The 23,300-nt window shown below is 38.0% G+C and overlaps 2 protein-coding genes across 2 annotated transcripts; one reads left to right on the plus strand and one right to left on the minus strand.

Moving 5' to 3' along the window:
- The first annotated feature begins 2,637 nt into the window (after window positions 1-2,637).
- On the plus strand, window positions 2,638-11,922 carry LOC128711503 (BUB3-interacting and GLEBS motif-containing protein ZNF207). The gene is made up of 6 exons (XM_053806383.1): window positions 2,638-2,678; window positions 2,898-3,211; window positions 3,283-4,049; window positions 5,433-5,597; window positions 5,934-6,081; window positions 11,828-11,922. Exons 1-6 carry the CDS (start codon window positions 2,638-2,640, stop codon window positions 11,920-11,922), a joined length of 1,530 nt encoding a protein of 509 aa, XP_053662358.1.
- Window positions 11,923-17,673: 5,751 nt separating this feature from the next.
- Window positions 17,674-21,340, minus strand: LOC128714391 (protein yellow). The gene is made up of 2 exons (XM_053809265.1): window positions 21,043-21,340; window positions 17,674-18,809 (listed from the first exon to the last, which is right to left on the minus strand). Exons 1-2 carry the CDS (start codon window positions 21,338-21,340, stop codon window positions 17,674-17,676), a joined length of 1,434 nt encoding a protein of 477 aa, XP_053665240.1.
- Between the last annotated feature and the right edge of the window lie 1,960 nt (window positions 21,341-23,300).

Genomic DNA, 23,300 nt, shown 5'->3' on the forward strand with positions numbered 1-23,300 from the left:
CTTGATATTGTAGAAGTGTGGGATGGTATCTTGAGGATAAAGACATATTGTCCAGCAATGACCCTTTCTGTTCTCGGCCTTCAGTATATAAATAACTTTAAAGGTTGTTGGAGCAAGCATGGAACTCTGCAGTGGTGCTAAAAATATACTCAACTGTTCATTAGTGCACCCCTGCACCGATCTTCAATGTCACCCAGTAAACCAATTCGGGAAGTACGTTTTTTTTTGCAAGAACTATCCAGCGCCTAGTCGTGGGGTAAGACTTGTTTCGACCCCGAAGATACTTCGAAGATAGGGCATAAGTTGACCAGAGTGAACGTATTTGCGAATGGCACTTGAAACTTATCTATAAAACAGTAAATATTGTTCAGTAAGCTTTAAGATTTCATAATGGAATGATAAGACGAATAACAGTACCATTTGTATTTACAAGTTCAAACGATTCAAAGATAGATATATAGCTACAAAGAGAGAGAGAGAGAGAGAGAGAGAGAGAGAGAGAGAGAGAGTGGAAGAAAAAGAAAAAGAGAATACGATCCTTGCTGCTAGATTGATAAAATATATGTATATATCAATTCTATATTGTCAGCAAATTATTGGCCATATTTACAAAGTCGAATGTTTTTTTCCTTGAATCGACTTTGTATGTTTACAGTTATATTGAAATTACGGTTCAATATTAACATGTTCGTCCAAATTTTTAAATCTCTTGCCTATATTTTTCTAATCGTTAGTTTTGCAGGCTTGTCATATGGGCTGCTACATTTATTATTTCCACGTAATAGACAAAAAAATCTTGTGGGGGATCGTTTCTGGTGAGACTTGTTCCGGTGAAAGCTTGGTGCCGTAATAGCAATGTGTTTTATATTCTACAAAACAAAGAGACAAAAATGTCGTCCTTGCGAAATCATCATACAAAACCATCACTTTTTAACATACTGTACATATACTGTTTTTTTTTTTTTGTAAAACTTTCCCTCAGATGGAACTGTCAATTTTTCATTCGACAATTTTTGATTAATCACGGTATTATTATCACGGTATTATCACGGATTAATCACACACCCAGTATAAAATGTCTTTTCACTGTTTGGAGGAAGAAATATCTTCAAGCTTATATGAATTGTACTTTAGATTAAGATTGCTGTTGATTTAAGCACAATGGTATGACCTTTCGGTATGAATATTTAAAAAAACTTGGAATCTTCCCCAAACATCAAGCAGATTTTTATTTTAAATTCGTTTAGAACGATTTGGCCATAATAAGATAACGGCCGTTATAAGCTTTAAGTTTATTTAAGTTTTAATACCTTTCCTTATTTCAACCGTGAAAGGGAACCTTTGTCGGATGATTATTTCAAAAAATTACGGTAGGTATAAATTTTCAATTTCATCATAAACTGTTTCTTTGTTTGAAATACAAGTTACACTTTCACTTTTGTCACTTTCGGGACATTTATTTATGATTTGTGGTTTTCTTGTGGTGGAACACAAAACTATGAACAATTTGAGTTGCATGAATGGTACGGTTTTGTGTTTTCAAAACATGCTCCTGATCTTCAAACGCGATGAGTGTTTGCGATCTATGTTCATTAAAATACTCGCCTTCTGAAAAAAGTAGCATCGCTGAAATAGCTTTGATTTCAGATTGTAGCACTATTTACTAGTACAAAGTATTTATTTAAGTATTTTAAGCTACATACTTTTAATATTTTCTATCGTGGGATCGGTGGTGTACGGATTCTTTAAGGCTTCACCGCGTACGCGTTATATATATTTTTTTGCCTTCTCCTGAGACGGATAATCATTTTGCTACTCGATAAATCTTGCATTGAAGTAAAATAAACAGTTTCGTTTGTTTCTTACGGACAATGAATTAATAAAGCTAAAATTAACGGATAATTAACGATCTAACCAAAATTTACGAGATTCAAATAGAACTTTTGATTCAAAATTGTATAGTATTTTCACTGGGAAACAGTATGACAGTACATTTTTTGACGAAAGCATATTTTTTCAACGAAGAAACATCCAACGCAAAACATTTTGCGCTGTATGTTATCAGTATTGTCTGGATGCTTTTATGGACGAATCCAAAAGGTTCGTATTGATGAAATGCATACAATTAGTGTGATACTATTATTCTAGGGCCTGAAAAACGCGCATTCGTGGGGATCACTTTTTGAAGTTGCCAAATTGAACGAAACGTTCAGCATGAGCTAACCTTATTTGCTCGAGACTGTCAAAGTGGTGTGTCTGTGTAGTGGTGAGAGCTATCGTGCTGTCCACCTTTCTCGTCAGGCGATAATTCGTGACAGCGAAAAATTCGCAAGCGCTCCGTGAAAAGTTAAAAAACTGGTCTAGTTAAATGCACCTCTAGCAGCCAAAATGTAAAAAAACGCATGTTTTTTTCACGAGCTCACCAAAAATCAAACAATTCAAGTAAAATACGTGTTGGTTTGGCCTGCACGGCGCGGTATCGTGTGCCATCTGAACAAGCAATAGATAGTCTTAAGCGACGTCAAAAGAGCGGAAGGAAGGGTGCGATTAAAAGTTGAAAAATTAAACCTGTGCCACAGAGCTAATTTTGTTCGGTAGTATTTGAATACTTCACCGCAAAACACATTTTCCATAGAAATGGGTCGCAAGAAGAAGAAGGCATCAAAGCCCTGGTGTTGGTATCCTTTTATAAAATATTTACATTACACTATATCCGGTTGTCGTTGGTGTAGCAGTGATAGCGTCATTGGACGGATTGTGTGCATTCGGAGTGTCATGCCAATGTTCTAAATAGCGGCAGCTGTAGACTTTCGTAGTTTACTTCTTTTTTTTTATTACATAACGTTGTATTTTCCTTAGCGATGGTTTACGCCTTCCGGCACCTTAACTCTGTACAGGTACTGCAACAGAGAGTTCGACGATGAAAAGATTCTAGTGCAGCATCAAAAGGCAAAGCATTTTAAATGTCACATTTGCCACAAAAAGCTTTACACAGGTCCGGGACTTTCGATCCACTGCATGCAGGTGCATAAGGAATCAATTGACAAGGTTCCAAATTCGCTTCCCAATCGGTCGAACATAGTGATCGAAATTTATGGCATGGAAGGAATCCCTCCGGAGGATATCCGTGATCATGAAAAGCAGAAGAACGGGAATCGGTCAGAGTCGGAAGAAGAGGAACCAGCGCACAAGAAAATGAAACAACCCGAGGGTAAGTTGAGTTATCTGTACGGTATTGGGAATGGACTAGTGTTATTAATCTGGTATCTTAACTGTTTTCAGCGTCTGTGCCACAGGGAATGATGCAGATCCAGAATATGATGCCTCCGCATATGCAGGCCGCTTACGGAATTAATCCAATGATGAGTGCGATGGGAGGCATGAATCCATACATGGTACCACCTGGAATGCAAATGATGCCCACGATGATGGCCACTGCTCCACGGCCCCTGTTTCCAGCGGCTGCAGCCGCGAGTGCTGCTACCGTGCCGACCACATCGAAGCCGACGTTTCCAGCTTACAGTTCAGCCACGATAAGTGCTCCGCCTACTACCAATAGTGCTATTTCCGCGGCGGCCGCAAGCAATAGCAGCAATAATGGGTTGGGTGGTGGTGATGCTACAAAGGCCGCATCTTCAACAGTAATACCAAACTCGGGCACCGCAACGTCCAAGATTGTACATCCGCCGGAGGATCTTAGTTTGGAAGAGTTGCGAGCCCGGAAGCCTCAGTATCAGAAGCAAATTCAGCAAGCTACTCAGCAAATGCTGCAGCAAAAACAGCAAGAAAAGCAACAGGCACAGGTGGCGGCTGCCGTTGCAGCGGCCCAACAGCAGCTACAGGCACAGGCGCAGGCTCAAGCGCAACTGAAGCAGCACCAGCAACACCAGCAACAGCAGCAGCAACAACAGCAACAACAGCATCAGCAACAACAAGCACAGCTTCAGCAATTGTCGCCATTTTCATCTGCAGCTGGCACCGCATCGATTGTTTCCAATACACAAACGACTGCCGTGATGAAAGACAATCGGATGATGTCGCCGCATGAAGTAAGTCCCTTTACCTGTTTGGCTTAATGTACCATCTCTTCACACATCTATCCAAAGTCCTGTTATGTCATTTTCCCTATCCAAACTTACTGAGTAGCTTTTCTTCATCGTTGAGATATGGTGCGTGAGCAAATTTGTTTCTATTTTAATGTGCCTCAGTTGCACGACTTGCCGATGTGATGTTTAGTCAATGTTGAATTTTGTAGCATTTAGTGTACCCGTTATGGATTTAAAAGGCTTTTACTAATAATTTCGATAAACACCGTTTAAAGAATGGTTGTTGAAAATTTTTTTACGATGTCGTCGTACTTAGTTCCTCTAAATGAGCACATTCAAGGGTAGTTTAAATATAAAAAGTTTCGTCTCTTAAAAAGTCTCTTGATTTTTATACTTAGCTTACTTACATTTAGATGTGTTCTTACCAGAGATGGTAAAGCACAGTATTCTGTAATATGGGTGTACTATCGGTACCGTTTGGTTTGATGCGTTAGTGTATTGGGTTCTGAGTATGAAAGTAGAATTGTTTTTAGTTGAGTTAAGGTTACCACTTCTCATACAGGACGTGTATGCATGGGTGTGCGGGTATTAATCTGTTTGTTTCTATTTTCATCTATTTACTTAGTATTGTGCACAGTTTGACTTTTGTGTTGGTGTTTGACTTGCCTGAATTTTCTATTCTACGTTTGGTAAATCTTGTTCATGCTGGCAAACGAATTTTTGCTGTTCATTTAAAGGTAAAAAATATCAAGTTTCGTGGTGTTTGGGGGAGGTGATTTTTATGCCAAAAAAACACAAAGTTTTGCACAATTTCGTTACAAGCACAACTGGGTTTAAATTTCATTTGCAAAAAGCCTGACCTATGCAAACATTTTTTGATGACACAGAAATACCTTTTTTTATTCGCTGCAATACCACCCTAGCCATTCTGTTTGATGAAGAGTCAAAAGGTATAATTAATGATCGTTATGTTAAAAATATTTACTGGAAATCGTTTGGATGATCTTTGAAACAATTGAAACAATTGAGAAAAGAGATATATTTTGTGTATAACTCATTTGAACTTGTAAACTGGTACAGAGATATTGTTAGGAAGTATCAAACTTATCATTACAAATTGTATAACAAATTTGCCACGTATTACATTTCTGCTGTCTACGTAACACGTAACAGAAGAATGAAACTTGACAAGATGAAAATTACTCAGTCCCTGATGAAAACTACTACAACGTTTACGGTATTCCTAATGTAACGCTTGCTCCACAATTGTAGTTTTCCTTTACAATGCCCTTTCCTCTTCGGTTCGGTACCCTTTCTGTCCCTGTTTGATTTACTGTAAATGAAATTCATTTCGGAATTGTGACTTATTTTTTATGCGCTTTTCAGCAAGCCGCAGTGATAGCGCATGCTCATGCCGCTGCGGCCAATCATCAGAAACAGATCGAGGAATTGAATCGTGCAGCTATGATTCAACGATTTCAGGCAGCAAACGCAGCTGCTGCGAATGCTGCAGCAGCTGCCGCCAGCAGACCAGGAATGCAACTAGGAATGGTCAGTTTAATAGTTATTGTAGTAGTTCTAGTTATGCTGTAGGTACAATTGCTTTCGTATAGATTTGGTAAAAGTAAGTAAGTATTTAAATAATTGGTCATATTTTGCGCACTGGGATGTGTATCTTTTTGAACGATATGGATTACGGTGTGTAAGTGTGTATTTCAGAAATGTGTGTGTTTGTTTTGAGCGTGTGAGACCACATGCTAGTGTTTTGTGAGGTTACGGTTAAGTATAGCTATAACTAAAATTCTTGTACATAGGTGATACGGTATTTAATAAAAATATATTTTACGGATTATTACCAATTTTTTCGTTTCTTCTCTACTTTTTTAGGTTCCAGTATCACTCGGAGGTCCTGTCCCGCTAATGCCTCCAATGATGCGTCAAGGATTGGCGCTCGGTCCACCTGGAGGTGGCAATTTGGCGTTATTAGGGGGAAATATGCTTCGCCCTGGTCCCCCTCAAATGGGTCTTGGTCCAGGTAGGTACAATCAATATTATCGAAAGTGATCATTACCCATGTTAGTAGCACAGTAAACTTTTCTATACTGTGTGCTCTTTGTATGGACAGATTTGCTGGCTTCAGATTATTCTGCTCAGATTTGACACAAGGGTTAAAATGTTGAGAATATGATTGCCAACAAAGCAATGCAAACTCAACGAATACAACTTATTCGTTAGGTAGAAGAATGAAGCACTTGCGGATAGAATGATAATTGTGTATAAATTACAGTCGTCAAACACCCACTAATATTGAATGAATCCACACATAAGTGAAAACATCCAGAGCGATATGCTCACACACTCGATACTTTAGCAATCGTTTTCGAATTTGGCTCCTTATATAAAATGACATATATAATGCAATTTTACATTATACAGCTTAAGTCGACCAATATACAAATTAGAATGACACATACTGTTTACTTATAGAAGCTTGTGCTGGGTTTTGTACTGTAAAACACAAACTTAAGTATAAGATTAAGATATAAGATGATTCAAACATACTTATCAGGAAATATCGTTATACAATCATAAACAATTGTGTTCACTACCATGGGGGTACGAATTCGAATTAATAATGGATTGGAATCCTATTGGGGACGGGATTTACATTTGTACAGGGATTTATATTTGTATTGGATAAAACGAGTAAAAATCAACAGCATATAAAAATAAATTCGTTGGTTTATTAATATTTACCCAACTTAAATATATATTTTTAACTAGTACTGCATCGTTCAATGGATCAAACTCGAAATAGCGAATCGATTAATCGAAAAATCTCTTTATTCGATATTATTTTAACATTCATTTGAATAACAGGGCCTAGTGTGCACACATTCACATTTCAACATTTAGTGTGTATTCCGATTTTTTCTTAGACACCTGCTTTTTATTATCGCTGCATAGACATGTGTTAGCGGTCTCTCAAACAGGACCGATAGCAAATATCATCTTTTTGTTCCCTGTAGCATGGATTGATTAATAGGCTACGTGGTAAAATGAGTTATGACTCCTACTAAGCCATTTATGACAGACATGTATGACCCATTAGGTCGTTACACCAAGCAGAAAAAACACTCCATTGGCAGGAGCTCTAGGAACTCTGGGCAGGAGTTTCTTTGGGTAATCAATAGTTAGAATTTGGCAAACTAACATTCTGTTATGAAATACTATGATTAAAAGATGTACGATAAATAAATTCCATATCGTGTTAAGTTGAGAGTAAAACTGTCAAGTTTTTTTTTTTAAATAGAGTGACTAACCAAACAGTTTCAAACATATTGGCATCATAAATTCATGCATGAATGCGTAAGTGATGTATCCTCTGTGGCAGTAGAATGACTCTTGGATTCAAGTTGAATATAGCAAAGCTTGTTTTTATTTGAAGATCTCCAAACGAAGCTTAAATGCAGTAAGAGTTTGTAGTAAAGTTTTACGTTCAACTATCAACTGTATTACAGCAAATGGGTTCAAATGATGATATATTTAATATCGTATAAAATCATATCATTATATATTCACGTCTTAATCACTAAACACTTGCGATATTTCTATGTTATTGGACACAATTGTAGATCTACTTTGTGGCTACATATTGGCTTAATTTGCGTAGCTATTGGTACCTATTTTTTTCATTTGCTTGAGTTCTGGGGCTGTTCGCCATGTGTTCAAATGATGTTCGATCTTGAAATCAATATTATACTTGCAGAAAGAGCAAAATGATTGCTTTAAATTACATGACATTGTACAATATGTAATTGAGCGCTGCAAAAAAGATGTTCAATGATAAAGGATACAGTTAGTTAAGGTTTTTTTTATTGTGGCTTCAGAACACATTTTCAAATTTTACAAAACAGCTTTTTAAAAAGAATGAACAACAAAAAAACACGTGAAAGATATTGTATGTTTTATACACACTTATACACTGCAGAATTTCAAATAAAATGATCTAAATAGATTGATTGACTTACAGTAAAATAAACAGTCAGTATTCACCGAACTGAAGAAAGAATAACTAGTAACAATCGGGAATTTCTCCGTGGCTGGAAAAGATAAACAAACAAACAAACAATCCATTCCAAATTGGTACGTGTTAGAAATATTCATTTGAAAATGTGTTTTACACTACAGAATCCATATACAAGATAATAAGATGATTGCACACGATTTCACTTAAGTTGCCTGCGTATGCTAAATGAATTATTTTCTGCAGTTAAATTAGCGGATTGTTGTTCTCTAAGTGTATGTGTCAGACATCGTATCGATACACACAAAGCCGTAAGAATTGAGTTTTTTTTCATACATTTAAAATACATGAAAAGTTTAACTCTTCACAGGTAGCATGTATCATTGAAAGTTATGTTTGTTTTGTTTATTTTTCATGCTTTAAAATGATTTCATACAAAATTCTACCACTCAAATTTTGTTCCATCTGGAAATAGTTAAATGCAAGACCCGCACCAACTGATCGATATGTCAAAGACATGAAAGAGCATACCAATAACTCCGATCCTCTCTATTCGGTTCCAGAAACTTGTCGTTGGTTACAAATTTGAAATCCTCGTTGAACAATCGTTCTACCCTAATTCTATTGTAACTTGTCCTAACGATGAAAATCAATATCATGCCTTGTTGATTGGTGTCATCTCCTTCTGCTATCTTATTGTATCCCGTATTTTCTACAGTGCAATGACGTCTCACAAATTCGAGTTCGACGCACTCGAGATTTCCTCGTGCGCAAACTGTGTCCGCCCAAGGTATAATAGCGAGGCACATACCTATACTCATATAGACTGTAATATTAATTCTGTTCACACTAATGTTAGCTATATATCATTATCATTGTCACTTGTTTGGAAACACTACTTCCTTCCTTTTGTGTGTGAATGTATTGATTAATTTAAATTTGATAAAATTGATGGTTTTCTTTCGTGTGTGCATTTAAGTGTTTTTTTGCAAGTTTTCCAGTTAAATAAAGTTTAGTATGCGTAAGCTTGCAGAACAAATGAGATGCTTCAGCTGCTTTTCGTTGCAGTGATCGATAATTCTAGTGGAAATTGTATTTTTCAATCAATTTGACAATTATGAAATATAATCGGTTATGCGCCACCTAAAAGATTACAGAACATTATTAGGGAAGAAATGTGTGTTTTTCGTTCTTAATTACCCTTACTTAATACTCTTACTTACTTACCCTGCTTAATTGGGAACGTGTATCATTTACATTACCATACCTTAAGATGTTATTTACAAGACTCGATATGTTGGAACAGATTAAGCCAGATTTGTTAAAGTCGGTTTCAATTGTTCGTAACAGTACAACGCTAACACAGAATGCAATAGAGTTGCACTGATACCTTTTATCTTAGCATATTATTTAGTTTCATGCTTCATATTTATTGTTCTAATGTAACCGAAAAAACACAGAAGAGAAATGACAGACTAGAGCAACATTCCGAATAATTCCAAATGGCTTGATAACATTTTTATGAACGAAAAATCACATAGTATTATGTAGATTGGCGTTCCGGCAAGCTTTATTTTGCTTTAAGCTTATTTTCATTTTATTCGTTTTTGTTTAATGGTGAGTATTTTTTTAAAATTATTTTTATAGTTACATTAAACTCGGGTTTATGTAGACATTATCTAGATTCTGTACATTCCATGCGTTCCATGTGTGCCCTATCAGTTTTGTAATGCTTACGATAACTAGTATTAAGTTGTACTAGTTTTGCGCCTGATTAGTGTATAATCAATTTTCAAATCACTGTGCATGTTACATATGTAAAAATTCGTAAAACAAAATTGTTCTTTAAGGAAAGAACAATCGTTTCTACTTAAAATATGTTGATAAGTTCTAAATAATGAAATTTTAACATGCAAAACAAATCGTTTGTAAAAGTAGAAAACGTGAGGTGTAACTTTTATTGTTTAAGCGGTGGTGATAATGTGGAACAATAGGAAATGTGATTAAATAATACTATTAACATGTAGAATAAGATAACTATAAATGTAATTATCCAAAGGTAATCAATCAATAGATGAGTCAATATTCAAATTAAAGTTTATCGAGTAGAAATATGATACCTGTTGCTGGATTTAGTCAATGAGGACAAACGTAATCAAACCGCTTAAACTGAACTTACTAGCAATACATTTGTTTTGTCGGTTTTATTTCTAATCCACATTAGATGTTTTTACATTAAAAGCGTGTTTTGCATGATGTATCCTGGTTTTGCCTATTAATTCATTGCTACTAGTAATGTGTACCGCCGTCATATGGCTGATGTTGATGATTGGAGTACTTCTAATTGGAAATGGGATGATTCGTAACAAATAAGCAAAAACACATTATATGCCAAAGCCGTTTTCGAAGAGAACCATATATTGGATATGGGATAGCTAACGATGTTGGGTTGGTGAAAAATCATCCACAGTGCCGACTCCTGTTGTTGTCTCTTTTTCTTTTCCAGGACACCAGTGCAGTACAATCGAGAAATGAAAAATGAAATAAAATATAATAAAGGGATGGATGATAGTTTCATACCTGTTACCACTCTTCCCCGTGTCTAAGATAAGCCTATAAAATACTACTAACTCACTTAAATGTGTATTCTACTACCCCTTCTGCCAGTAACTTGTGTGTATGTGTGAGTGTGTTTGAGTGTGTGCGAGTGTCCTAGGTTTGGTTCCTCTATTGTCGAAAAAATTATGTGTTAAGTGTGTTAGTTTTGTGGCATTATTTCTAGAAGCTTGCCTATGCTTAGAGCTGTTGCAAATATGCTGTTTATGCGAAAGTGTACACGTGTCGTAACGGTGAACTATCTTTGACGGACAATCACTAACATTTTACATATATTTTTTCCCACTTTTTCTACATCTTAAATATGCCCTGTGCAGTTTGTTATATGCAGAATTTTATCGTTATTTCAGTTTTGTTTTTCGGATTGTAGTTTTTTATCACCTAACAAACCCATTTATGTGAATTGTGTAGACACTTAGCTATTTGTGTGTGTGTGTGTGTAATGTAGTAACACCTAACCGTAGTGAATTTGCAAAGTTTCTTATCCTTCTACGCATATGTTCTAACCTAATGTTCATAAATAATTTTTCTGTGTCATCATTGTAGTTTCGTGTCAATAATTTTGCTTCCGTACTTGTAGGGTACTTAAACAAAGATTTGAGAAGAGTCGTAATAAAAGCTACCAAAGTCCGTCATCACTATTAAAATGTACAGTTCTATGTCTACATCGCTCAAAATGGTCGCATTTAGACTTATTGCGGTTGGAAATACATACGATCTGGCAGTGGTAAACAATAACAACTCGAGCAGATAAGCAATACCAATTGTTATAAGTATCTATGTTCTGTATCACTACTTTACTACACGTTGTCGTTGCTGTTTTGAATATATAGTTATAATTTTGATGATTTGATGTTTTGTAATAACGTTCACTTACTTTTATTACTGCTACTATTGATATAATTGCTACTACTAATATTTATGCTACTACTGCTACTACTTTCACAAACCACAATCATCACCATCACCATTAGCAGCGTCGTTTTGGTTCGGAATAAATACAAATGAATGAAATCCCCAAAATCAAATAATCTAGTTTTACGTTTAATGGAAAGGAAAGGTGCTTCGATGAACCATTTCTAATACAGTGCACTGTTTTGCGTTTGCTTCTTTCCGTTGTTTTTTCTACGTACATTAGGTGGATTAATAACGCAAATTCCAACTGTACCGGGCATGGGTGTAGTTTTTCCCGGCGCACCGATGCTACCGATGATGCCCCCACGATTCCGGTGATTGACTCATCCATCGCTGCTATCACAACTTTCAGTAACGCCACCTCGTCCGCTAGTAACGGCGGTGACATCTGCCGCTTTACCACCATTACTGCAACGGCTTCCATTATCAATAATCTATCCATAAGCGAGTGATCAAGCAGATGTTACCGTGTTTGCATTGATCGCGTTACGCATAAGTTCGAAGTTCGGCTTGGGCTGACGAAAGACTTCAATGTTGTACATGTTTGAGATAGGAGGAGCTTGTAAGTAAAACTGTCTACTATCGTTTACAAGCGAACAGCGATTAATAGTGTTTTATTCGTTATTTTCGATTTTTTCAGAAAGCAACACCTGTACACATGATTTTGCAATTGACAATGTTCTACTAATCGAAAAGGCGTTTATGGAGTATGAACTATTTGGTTGTGAGCATTGACCAGGTTTTCATCATCAAGATAATAGCAGCGGTATGTGGTTTTTAATTCATTTCTGTAGTTGTAAAATGTACAAAAATGGAAGAAAGCAAAAAAACAAAAAAAAGTTCCGCATGTGAACAATTTTTAAGGCAATAATTTATATAGTAATCCTAAACTATCAAAACGGAAAGGTAAGGAAGTGGCATTACGCAGCCATGAAGGAAAAGTTAAGAAAAGAATACGGGACAATGACATGCTGGAACTGTGTGCAATGCTCAAACATGTGATGTTTAAATCGAAAAAATAATAATACACACTAAAGTAGAGCACTTAACATCCGACAGCTTAGGGTCAAGGCAAAGTATGTTATGTGCAACCGAAACATTCTTTGGCATAACATTGTCATGGAGAATAATCTTTCATTAAGCTTTGTATAAGTGTTCGTAATCACAAAAAAGCAAAAAAAAAAAACAAAGATAAGCAAATTTCACAAAAGATACATCGTCAAATATTTTGGATAAAACAATCATTACGTCTGAAGCATAATGCCAGTGATTAAAACAAGGAGCTTTGACCAGTGTTTGGGTTAATTGTTCCTTGTAGCCGATGTTTAACTTGTCCTTTTTGATTATTTGATTTTCTTTATGGTGTTTGAATCGAGACAGCAATCCTGAAAATGTAACTACATACATCGTAAGAAAAGTTACAATGCCATGGCAGCTGATTTAGCATTCGTAGTGGTAATTAGCTCATCGTTTGTTGCTGTTGGTGTAGAGTTAAAATTTTGATATTCAAACTAACTACATTAGCCTTTTTACACAATGACGGTATAAATAATACTAAACTCTCTTCGCTATATGAATAAGACACCGAAGCGCAACCATCATTCATAACACTTAGCTGCATTATGATATGCTTTAAAACAGGACTAGAATAGATTTCTAGTGATGCGTATAGAATTCATTCTAGCAATAATGTATGCCTGTAGTGCCTGATAATATTGTGGCATTGTTGCTGCCAATCCAAAACATCCTAACACTTACGAAATGGTGGTTAAAAGGTACGCTTGAATTATCTATAATTTTCTTTGAACAATGACGAATGGAAACTTTTCCAGGTTAGTTTTTCAGTAATTAAAAAAATAACAGTAGACTTTTGTAAGTCCTTTTATTTTATTTGCTTGTACAAAAATAGTGTGAAGTATACATTACTATTTTCATGTGAATGAAAATTCACGTTTTGTTTCATTAAACAAAACTGGAACGGAAATTGCTTTGTGAGTCTTGTAATGCTATTTGTTTAGCATGAATGTAAAATATTTAAAATTGGATTTATTCCACATTGGTGAGATCAATGTGCAGTATTTTTTCTCTATTCATATGAACCTTGTGCCTTTTTTTTACTAAACAGGCATGACTGTTTAGTTAATTTGGTGGTGCATAAAACTGGACAATCTGTCCTTTTTTCGATTGGTTTTTGCGCTATGCGTTCTTTTTTACGCCGAAGTTGATAAGTTTTTCATTTAGTTTTTTTTTATCACCTTCACCGTGTTTTCTAGGTTTATAGTTTATATGATTTTTTTTCAATGAAAGTGACTAACGAATACACCTTGTTTTGCAATGTACGATTTAACATTAGAATAGGTACTGTTTTACTTTGTGAATTGGTAGTAAAGAGGGCTGCATTTAGTTTATTTTTGTCTAGATCTTGGGTTTATATCAGGCGTGAATGTGTTAGCGAGGATTGTGAAATTTTGACTACGAGTGTTGCTTATTTTCTCATCGTTGTAGAATGTTTCCTACTCTCACAATGTTTAAATGTATATATTTTTATATCGAATTATTAATTTTATCCCAATTCATTTTTTGTTTGTTTGGACTACACCATCGCACCGCAATGTGTAATGTACAGTTAAGTATAAGAATGGCGGAAATAAGCATTACAATACACTGATGCGATTACTACTGTCCTCCCAAGTTTACTTCCATATTTACAGTACGCGTCCACACGGTGCAGTACCATCATATCACGACAGACAGACATTTGTCGGGCTCCATTTTATAGTGCATTACTCGACGATTGTAACCGAACAAGCCGTACGTACAACCAAGTAGAGGAGAGAGAAAGCCATATGGTAGTAAATAGTAAACAGTTTCGATGGGTCGTGGGTCCATTTCGTCCTGGTTAACCCGATTAGTTAACGGCTTTACCTTCACTCTTTGTATTCCTTCCTGTCTGTATGTTATTCTAATCCAAATCCATTGCCCGAACTCCAATCGGTCCGTGATCGAGCAGGTGATTGCCGTGCTCCTGGCAATCACAAAGTTGATGTTGGATGGACATTGTTCTGTTCCCACCCTTTGAATGGTTGGCTGCATTGTTTCCACCAAGTTTCATCAAGGGTCGGCGACATTGGTCGGAGCTTTCAGTATCTTCCAACGAAATCTGACCGTTTGTCACATCAATTTTGTTGAGTGGAAAGTCCCTTGCCGAAGAACGATGTGAACAAAGTTTCGCCGAGTGTGCGGTACTTTCAGCATCGCGGGCAGGCGAAATTGTCGGTACAATTTCACAGTTCCTCTTTTACCCTGTTTCTTAGCCTTAATTATCGTACGGGAACACAAGGATGGTGAATGGTGATACGTCGCGTGGTAATGAGGGTGTATGGTGTGGTATTCCGTTAAGATAATGCTAGATGAAAATAGTAACAAGCTTCAATAAATCAATAGATGTGGCCTTGTAATGAAGGATGATTGATGGATGAGTTTTTGAACAAACGAAATGTTTTCATTCTGTATGCAATAGCTGTAATACTGTGGTCGTGTTTGTCTGAAGCTTTTTTTTTGTTTGAGATTTTAAGTTATTTTGCTTCTCGTTGCCTTCCATAAGCCATCCTCCATTGCTGTTTTGCTCGTCTCGTCATAATGTTGATAGACGTTCATGAACGTTTACCTGTTGAACATTCGTGGAAAACAATTTTAGTGAAGTTGTCAGTACTTGCAATATTTTTTTTCGGTTTTATACACTCAATATCTGCATATTGGAACTGTTGGACTTTCCATCCCCTGTTCGTGATCGGCAATTGGAATGCTGAATACTAGAGTTGCCTCATATATTCTGTATTTGGGGGTAGTCTATTGATCTATATGTCTAACTCTCTTCCTTTCTCTCTTTCTCTCTCTATATCTCTCTCCATCCATCGATATCTCGTGTATGTTCTCTTTATCTGTTTTCCTTTTCTCTATTTTCTATTTCCATTCTCAGTGAGTAATATGAAAAAAATGGTACGGTTTGAACCGTATGTTTTGGCGGTGTGTATAGCACCAGCAGGTTACCCGATAAACTTCCCATTACTAGCCGTAAGCATATCCTTTTCTTATGAGTTTTGCCTAAACCTTCTTTGATGTATGTTAGCTGTTGGTTGGAATTTAATTTATCTTTCGTTCGGGTGATCGTCAGTTGTGGTCGTCTGTTTAATGGTTTTGATTTTAATTTGCGGCTTTGATATGCTTATCGGAGAAAAAACTAATTGAGGGTTAGCCTGTGAACATTTCCACTGTAGGAAGAACATTGGTTCTGAATTAATTTATCATTACTTTTGTGGTGCAAGTATGAGTTTGTTATGACCAGTTCATCACATCGCGCATTAATTTACAATAGAGATCATCCAATACACACACTCCAGTCTGCTCTCAATGCTTGATTAACAGTTCAAGTTAAGTTTTCTTTAAATTTCACCACCTAACCTAAGCTATTGTTTCCCTGTTTGTTTCGGGATTGGAATGGTTGTTACAAATTAAGCATCGATTGATAATATTATTTCACCTGTGTGATGTGGGCTGTACTGTTCGGATGTATTTTCTTTTCCAATGCTTTAACTGTACAAAGCAATTGTTAATGTGTAATATTAGTGAACAAAAATATACAAAAAAAAAACAAGCAAGAAAGCCTGTTCAAGATTCTTAATTATGCCTAACATTATGCACTATATCAGCTATGGATCCATGTATTTGTGAAGTACGTAATGTGTAGCTTAAACAACATCTAACCGTAGCACGTATTTGAATAGATGCCAGTTTCTGAAGCGCACCCACTATAAAACAGGAGTTTTACATTATGTTTCGATGTTTTCGCGAGCAAAATAGCCACCATATCCTCGGTGGCAGTAAATTGGTGGAAAAAACAAACAACAACGGTGAACAAGCAATTGAACCTAGTGCTAACTAGTGGAGCATATATACCACAAGTGTTATTGTAGAGGCATATTCACTGATAGAACTCTATTGAACGATAAGCAACCAATACTAGTGTGAGAAGCAATTTTCGACGTAAGTTTTTAGTGTGCATATTTATCGTTTCCGATTGCAATCGACGGCTGCATAGGTTGTATATATAGCGATTATGTATAGTAGATATGCATAAGGATATATATACACCTACGAGATTGTGCCACGCTAAGCAAGACAAAGTATGTTAATGATGTTTTCATTTGTTAAGTGTATGGCGATAGGCGGTAAAAGATTTATTCATTCAACACTATCCATTTGCGTAGCGTGTCACCTATGGTATAACAAATGATTAGGGATATGGTAAAATAAATGTATCCGTTGAAACAATAAGCTCATATACTGCCTTGAGTAATATAAATGATGACAAAAAAAGACCTGGTTAGTATATAGGTCAAGTAAAAATTTTTCACAAATTTAGAGTAAATTTCTTTCTTTGTTTTGTTATGTGATTTGTTATTCATTATTTAAACAAGTGACGCGATAGTTATCGAACAGACAGCGATAATTTTATGTTCCAATGTAAATAGAAATTTAATTTATTACAACTGTTTTTTTTTTGTTTTCTCTACATTTATTTTGGTACGTTGACTAATAATTAACAATTATGACACGACTGCACTCAAACCGTTACACAACAAAATCTTGTAACAGCTATGGCTCTGGATAGTAGCAAATGTGTCTCTGGTGATCAATTAAGCTGGCGTGGAAGGTTTCAAGCAATCAAAGTATAACATAGCTTTCAGAAGAACGCCATACAGCACAGCAAACATTCGACCGAAATTTGTCCTTTCTTATATGAAGCTGTTTGTAAACTTGGTGCAGAGCGGATGCCTATCCCTCATTGTAATTTTGTAATTGCAATACGATTCCTCTTTATCCCCGTTCATTTCAATACTGATTAAAAACATAAAGGAAAACAAGTAACACGATGCACTATTATTTTGCTATTTCTTACACAGACGAAATAGTAAGTACACAACTTCGTTCGTCGTGGCATTATCTAACATGTATCCCTGATTCTGGTTGCTCAGCAAACAGAGAGAATAATATTGGAACACTGCGTCTCTATATCCTGAAGCAGGAGAAACCCGTCAACAAGGCGACAAGCATCGAGAACAGAATCATCGCGCTGGTAGATAAGTGCGATGAATCGGCACCACTAGAACCCGTCTTGGGTGCCACGGTGCTCGTCGAGGGTCGCAAAATGTCACCCAAATTGGTAATAATGTCTGGCAACGGCTTAATATTCGTATCACAAGCCGTGTTTTGAATTGCGTCTTTAACCGTTGCCGTAAGAACACGGAAGTTGATATCGTTTCGATTCAGCGACTCGTACATGTACTGATGGAGTCGATCGGACAGCACCCAGAGGTTACTTTCGTCATCCACCTTTACGTCGTTGGGGAACACCATATCGACGGTGCTCATGTATACCCGCCCGAGCGATTTGATTGTGTACGCACGGTTGGACGTTTTCCAGCACGTGACGGCATTTAGGTTGGGCAGGGCGTAAAAAAGTACACCCGTTTTCTGATCGACAAACGCCACACCCGCCTGACCATTAGGGCCGCGAGATCCCAGTATCTTAAACTCATGGTAGTTGGACGGGTCGGTAGCATACGTTTGGTTGCGCAGCACTTTCGTTGACACGGCAAACTCATTCAGTGAGCTGAGCGGGTGGAAGTAAAGCGTAGCGTAGCCGTCCGATTGTGGTTTGAGCGCAATGCCGAATAGCCCGTCGTCCCACTGGAAGTTAATGCCGGTGATGTTATAGTTACCAGCGAGCGGATCGGGATGAAAGTAGTGATGCTTCACACGCCACGATTCCTGTTGCTTCCAGGAGTATACTACCAGTCCCGGGCTGCCGAGATCAGCAGCATATGCAAACGTGTCGTCACAATCCGTGTCTTCCACCGCAATGTTGGCGTAGAAGGAATTCTCCTTGAGATGATCGGCGGGAAATTTGTATCTTCGCAAGAGATTGTCGTTGTGCAGATCGTAGACTAGGAGCGACGTTGGGCTCGTGACGGTGGTGTTACCAAGCAGCTCTTCAACTCCAGTATCCAGCACCCAAAGGCGTCCGCAGCGGTCAGCTCGTATCCGAAAGGGAGATACAATTTCTGGAGCCTCGGTTTCGCTCGTGCGTTTATGCGCACCCCAACTTGGGTACGGATGCAGTCGAGGCGATTGGGCGGTAGTTTCTGTAAAGGAAATAAAACAAATATTAGTTTTTATTTTCCACTGCCGGTTCAATTCATATATATTGATATTGTTTCAATTAATACATAGATTATGTAACATTTGGAACATGGATGAAAATATTCAATACTTCGGAGAAGCTTTGAGGTTGTGTCTTATTCGTAGCATTCTGCCATGTCTACGATATAAAGAGCTTCCTACATGGCGTAACTGAATAGTTAGTTCGTGCTATGGGGAGGGTGGTTTGGTTTCGATTAAAATATAGAGTATAACGATTTCGACCCTCATACGCATGACTGACTACTCAGCTGTCGATAATTCAAATCAGACACATTACTCATTAAGCAGTGCAAACTAGTTCAATTAATAAACTAGTGGTTATTGAGCTGAATTTGAGGATTGTACCAATTGGTTCGGCTGTATATGATATTTAAATTTCGTTGTTGCTATATCGAAACAACCAAATAGCACGGACAATATCAACATATAAATGATGTGTGAATTGCCGAAACCATTCGAATCGATCGTGCAACTTCGACTAGTTCCCGTGAAAAACTAGTTCCGCGCCAACAAGACCATTGGACATGGGTTAATTTGGTACCGACTGGAGCGTGCTAAAATTCAGTTCCACGCCCTCCATGGTGCTGCGAACTGTGCTATAAAACCCAGCCTTGGAACACCAATAAGACAATGGTAACATTCACTGGAAGCATGATATGCATTTCTGTACATTACTGTTGAGGTCGATACGATGCAAAGGCGTCGGCTACCGGTGCATGGTCAAAGACTTAAATGATTGTTAATCGATCGAGAAACATGATCGGTTATTTGCAGTTCGCAAGGTTAGCCAATAGAGCGTTCTCGCGGTGGACCGGTTCAACGGTATCGGTAATTTTGCCTCATGCATTAGGATGGTGTTAACTGGTGTCAACCCACCGTATCGGTATGAACGCTATGTCACAGTCACATTTTGAGTTCAAAGACAAAAATCATTAATTCCGCTCACCGTGTGTGAGTGGTCTGCCTACGGCAAGACATGGCAAACCGGTAGAAACCACCGACCCGACGGGATCCTCTGTTCAAATTTTCCCATGACTCATGGGTTGACTGTGGTTTGCACTAGCAGTGTTTTTAATTAAATTGCAATTTGAGCTTCTCAAAAATACCGCGGGATGCACAAATGTGACTCATAGTGTTGTGACACAGTATGCCGATTTATGGTAAATTATTACCGCGATGCTTTGTTGATTTTGCATTGCGGAATAATTGTCAGAAGGTATGATTTAAACATTTGAACTTGTTTATGGAGAAGTAGAGTATACTGTAATTAATAGCCTCAAACCGGCTTTTATAGTTGTAATCTTAACGACTCTTTATTATATGTGCGATGTCTGTCTCTCTATGATGGTTACCATACTAATGATTGTTAATACAATATTAATAATACATAACGAATCACTTACATTAGAGCAAACTTGATTTCGGGTTTAGGTGATTAAACAAAAAGTCCCCAAAGAATTAAATTTATAATTGTTATGCGCATATAATTAACCTCAACTACGCGGAGTAACCCACCTTTGCGAAGTTGACATCTTTTCAGGGGGAGGGGGAGGGGGGGGGGGAACTAAACTTTAGTCCGATCGACAGAAACGAGATGTGTGACTAAACAGTAGCGCACAATATGCTGAAACAATAATGAGTATGCTGTGCTACTAGTGTAACCGCATAATGCTGCTGCAAAATGGGGCTCTAACCTCCAGCCTCAAAGCATGGACTCGACCTTAATCTAGCGCACCTTCGAGGGCTTCTATACCCCAACACTGAGGCACGCGCGCGTGAAGGTACGCGGATGTATGAATTCGTTGGCGCGTGCGCTTACAGTTGGTATTGAAAGGCGTGTGAATTCGATGGCAAGATAATCCGATCGTGTCGGTTCATTTGGCTTCCTCATTTCACGACCGTGGTCAGGGTTCGGTCAGTGCAGTGGAAAATGCAACTAACACGATCATCCTTGAACTCTACCACACACCCAGATGCCTTTAACCGGCTTGGGATGGAATGCCGTCTATTCAGATTCAAATGCAGTGACGATGAGTTGCTTTCGAAGGTAGATTCAAAAATTGAATAAATTAATTAAATAGTTGTCCTCCTAGCATCTCGTGTTACTGCACACCTCTCATTGACTGCATTAAGCAGTATTGTTTGTTGTTAATGGCATGCATTTGAAGAACTCACCGTTGAGGTTGATGTATCCAAGGGATGCTGGAATACCTTCCTTCCATCGAGGTAGTGTCAGAAATAGTCGTTTCTTGTAGACTTCCAATCCGACCGGTATCACATTTTCTGGAACGTAACGTTTAGTCTCGATCGCTTCCTGGCGCTCGGCGGCATTTGGAAACTCGAAGTCAATTTCTTTCCATTGATACGCGACCCGTAAATTATCGTTCGCCGATATATGCACAGGGAGAAGAGCTATTAGGCAGCAGCTGATGGTGATGGTCAACGCCAACGGTGTTTGTTTGATTCCGATCATCGTAGAATTTTCGACCACTACTCGTACGAACTGAAATTCAACGGTGATGCGGCTTTCTATACTATTATTCGCAAACCCACTATGTTTCAACACCACCGATCGAATCAGATGTGATAGCTTTAAGCAATCGATTGGTACTGGTTTATTCCACGACTATTCTTATATTGCGCGAGACACTGGATTCAAGCACTGAGGCAACTAGGTGTCAATAAACAGTCACCACCAATTGAGAGCCGATCGAAACACAGAATGACGCGTACTGTTCGGAATAATTCAACACCGAGCTAGAACTCTTTTGGTCGTGGTGTCGCTCTGACAACTTCGTGCTTCCACCGATACCTTTGCCGTACGCGGTTAGAGCCACTACTATTGTACTAATGTAAACCGCGCAAACCACTCCGCCGACTACTCTCAGTCAGACAGCGCACTCGAGTACGCCAACCTTCAGCATCCCGGCGAGCGTTGCTTACCGCACCGGTTCACTCTCTCTGCTTCACTCTGCAACGCACGTTGTATCATTCTTTACCGCTCGCACGTTGCCCTCGGCAGCGCAAAGGCACGTTTGTGTAGGGTACGGGTCCGTCGGTACGTCCACCTTTCTCGCCAGCAAGCTTCCAACCTGGATGATAGTGAGAGGAAACAAGAAGAAAACGATAGTGACCAAAAATTAAAAGAACTTGCGCAGTAAGGTGAACAGCTTTTTCGTCAGCTCCCTTCCCACAGCCAGTCGCGAGTGTGTTTGCCTGCCTTTCCAAGGGTTGGCACCCCTATCCGACGTTGTCGGTGTTTGCCGTCCGGTCTTCTTGCCTGCCAGTGGTTGTCGTTTCCCACCGGAGAGCTTTTTTTTGTTGGTTTGTGCGCTAGTATACAGTGATTCGTGTACGTGTATTGAACACCGAGCATATTGGTCATAGCTTAAAAAATGCTCAAGCATTTGCCCATGATGTAGGCATTTCAAGACCTTTGCCGTTGCGATGGCGTTTTGAAGAATTCAGTTGACAATAAGTAATAAGTAATAAGTAAGTTCTGTACTGCATTTTTTCTTTGGTTGATGCAACTTTACCTTGAAGATTCTCACAGGTTGAAGTATTTTTTTTTTGTCTGTCGACGGTCATTCCGTCATCCAGCTCAACTTTCAACTGTGTAGTCTTGGTTTTACGACGCGAAATTTAAATTCAAACATGTCTGCGTTTGTGTGGTACATTCAGCTGGTTGCAGGTGTGGTCAGTAGCCACTGTGGTGTGTTAGATGGGGGTTTGGTACAGCAAGGCTGGTATTTGTGTGTCTTTTTTATGCTTATGGAAGACAAAAGCGTACGTTTTTAATTTTCTCGACATGAGCTGAGTAGGGTGTTTAATATAGCAAATATTATCTATTCGGTTATGTCCCTAATAATATTGCAATGAAAAGAAGAGTAAAACATTGTTCTGAAACAAATGCTCTCCAAGACCCGCGCGCTACCATATAATTTATTACAGTTATTTCATATATTTGTGATCATATATTATTACTTAATTTAGATTAGGTGTCAAAAACAGATATCTTGGACAAGAAAAATATACAGTTATTCAAGTTGTACATTAAAGAAGTGTTGGCAGTAATATCGATTAAACGAAGTCGATGTTAGTACCATCAAAACATCCGTATCCAATAAACTAAAGCGTTTAAATTACTTTAGATGATTCATCGGTGGGTTTGAGAAATTCACCACATGGTGATTTCGTTCCCATTTGCCGCAGTCAAGGATTTTCCCAAGCGGCGACTTATTGCAAAAGCCCATTAAATATACGTCACACAAGAATATGTCTCAAGGAAGCCCTACGATACAGGCGTTTCGATTGTGCCTTGTCAATGATTAATTGCTACATAGATACGGGTAATGTCTTCAAAATAACTTCTAACCGAAGTGCCTTTTCCGTAAAGCTTTTCCGCCTTACTCAAGATGGCTACAGTATTTCCA

Source organism: Anopheles marshallii, chromosome 3 (genome assembly GCF_943734725.1).
Source record: "Anopheles marshallii chromosome 3, idAnoMarsDA_429_01, whole genome shotgun sequence".
In the NCBI taxonomy this organism is placed as follows: Eukaryota; Metazoa; Arthropoda; class Insecta; order Diptera; family Culicidae; genus Anopheles; species Anopheles marshallii.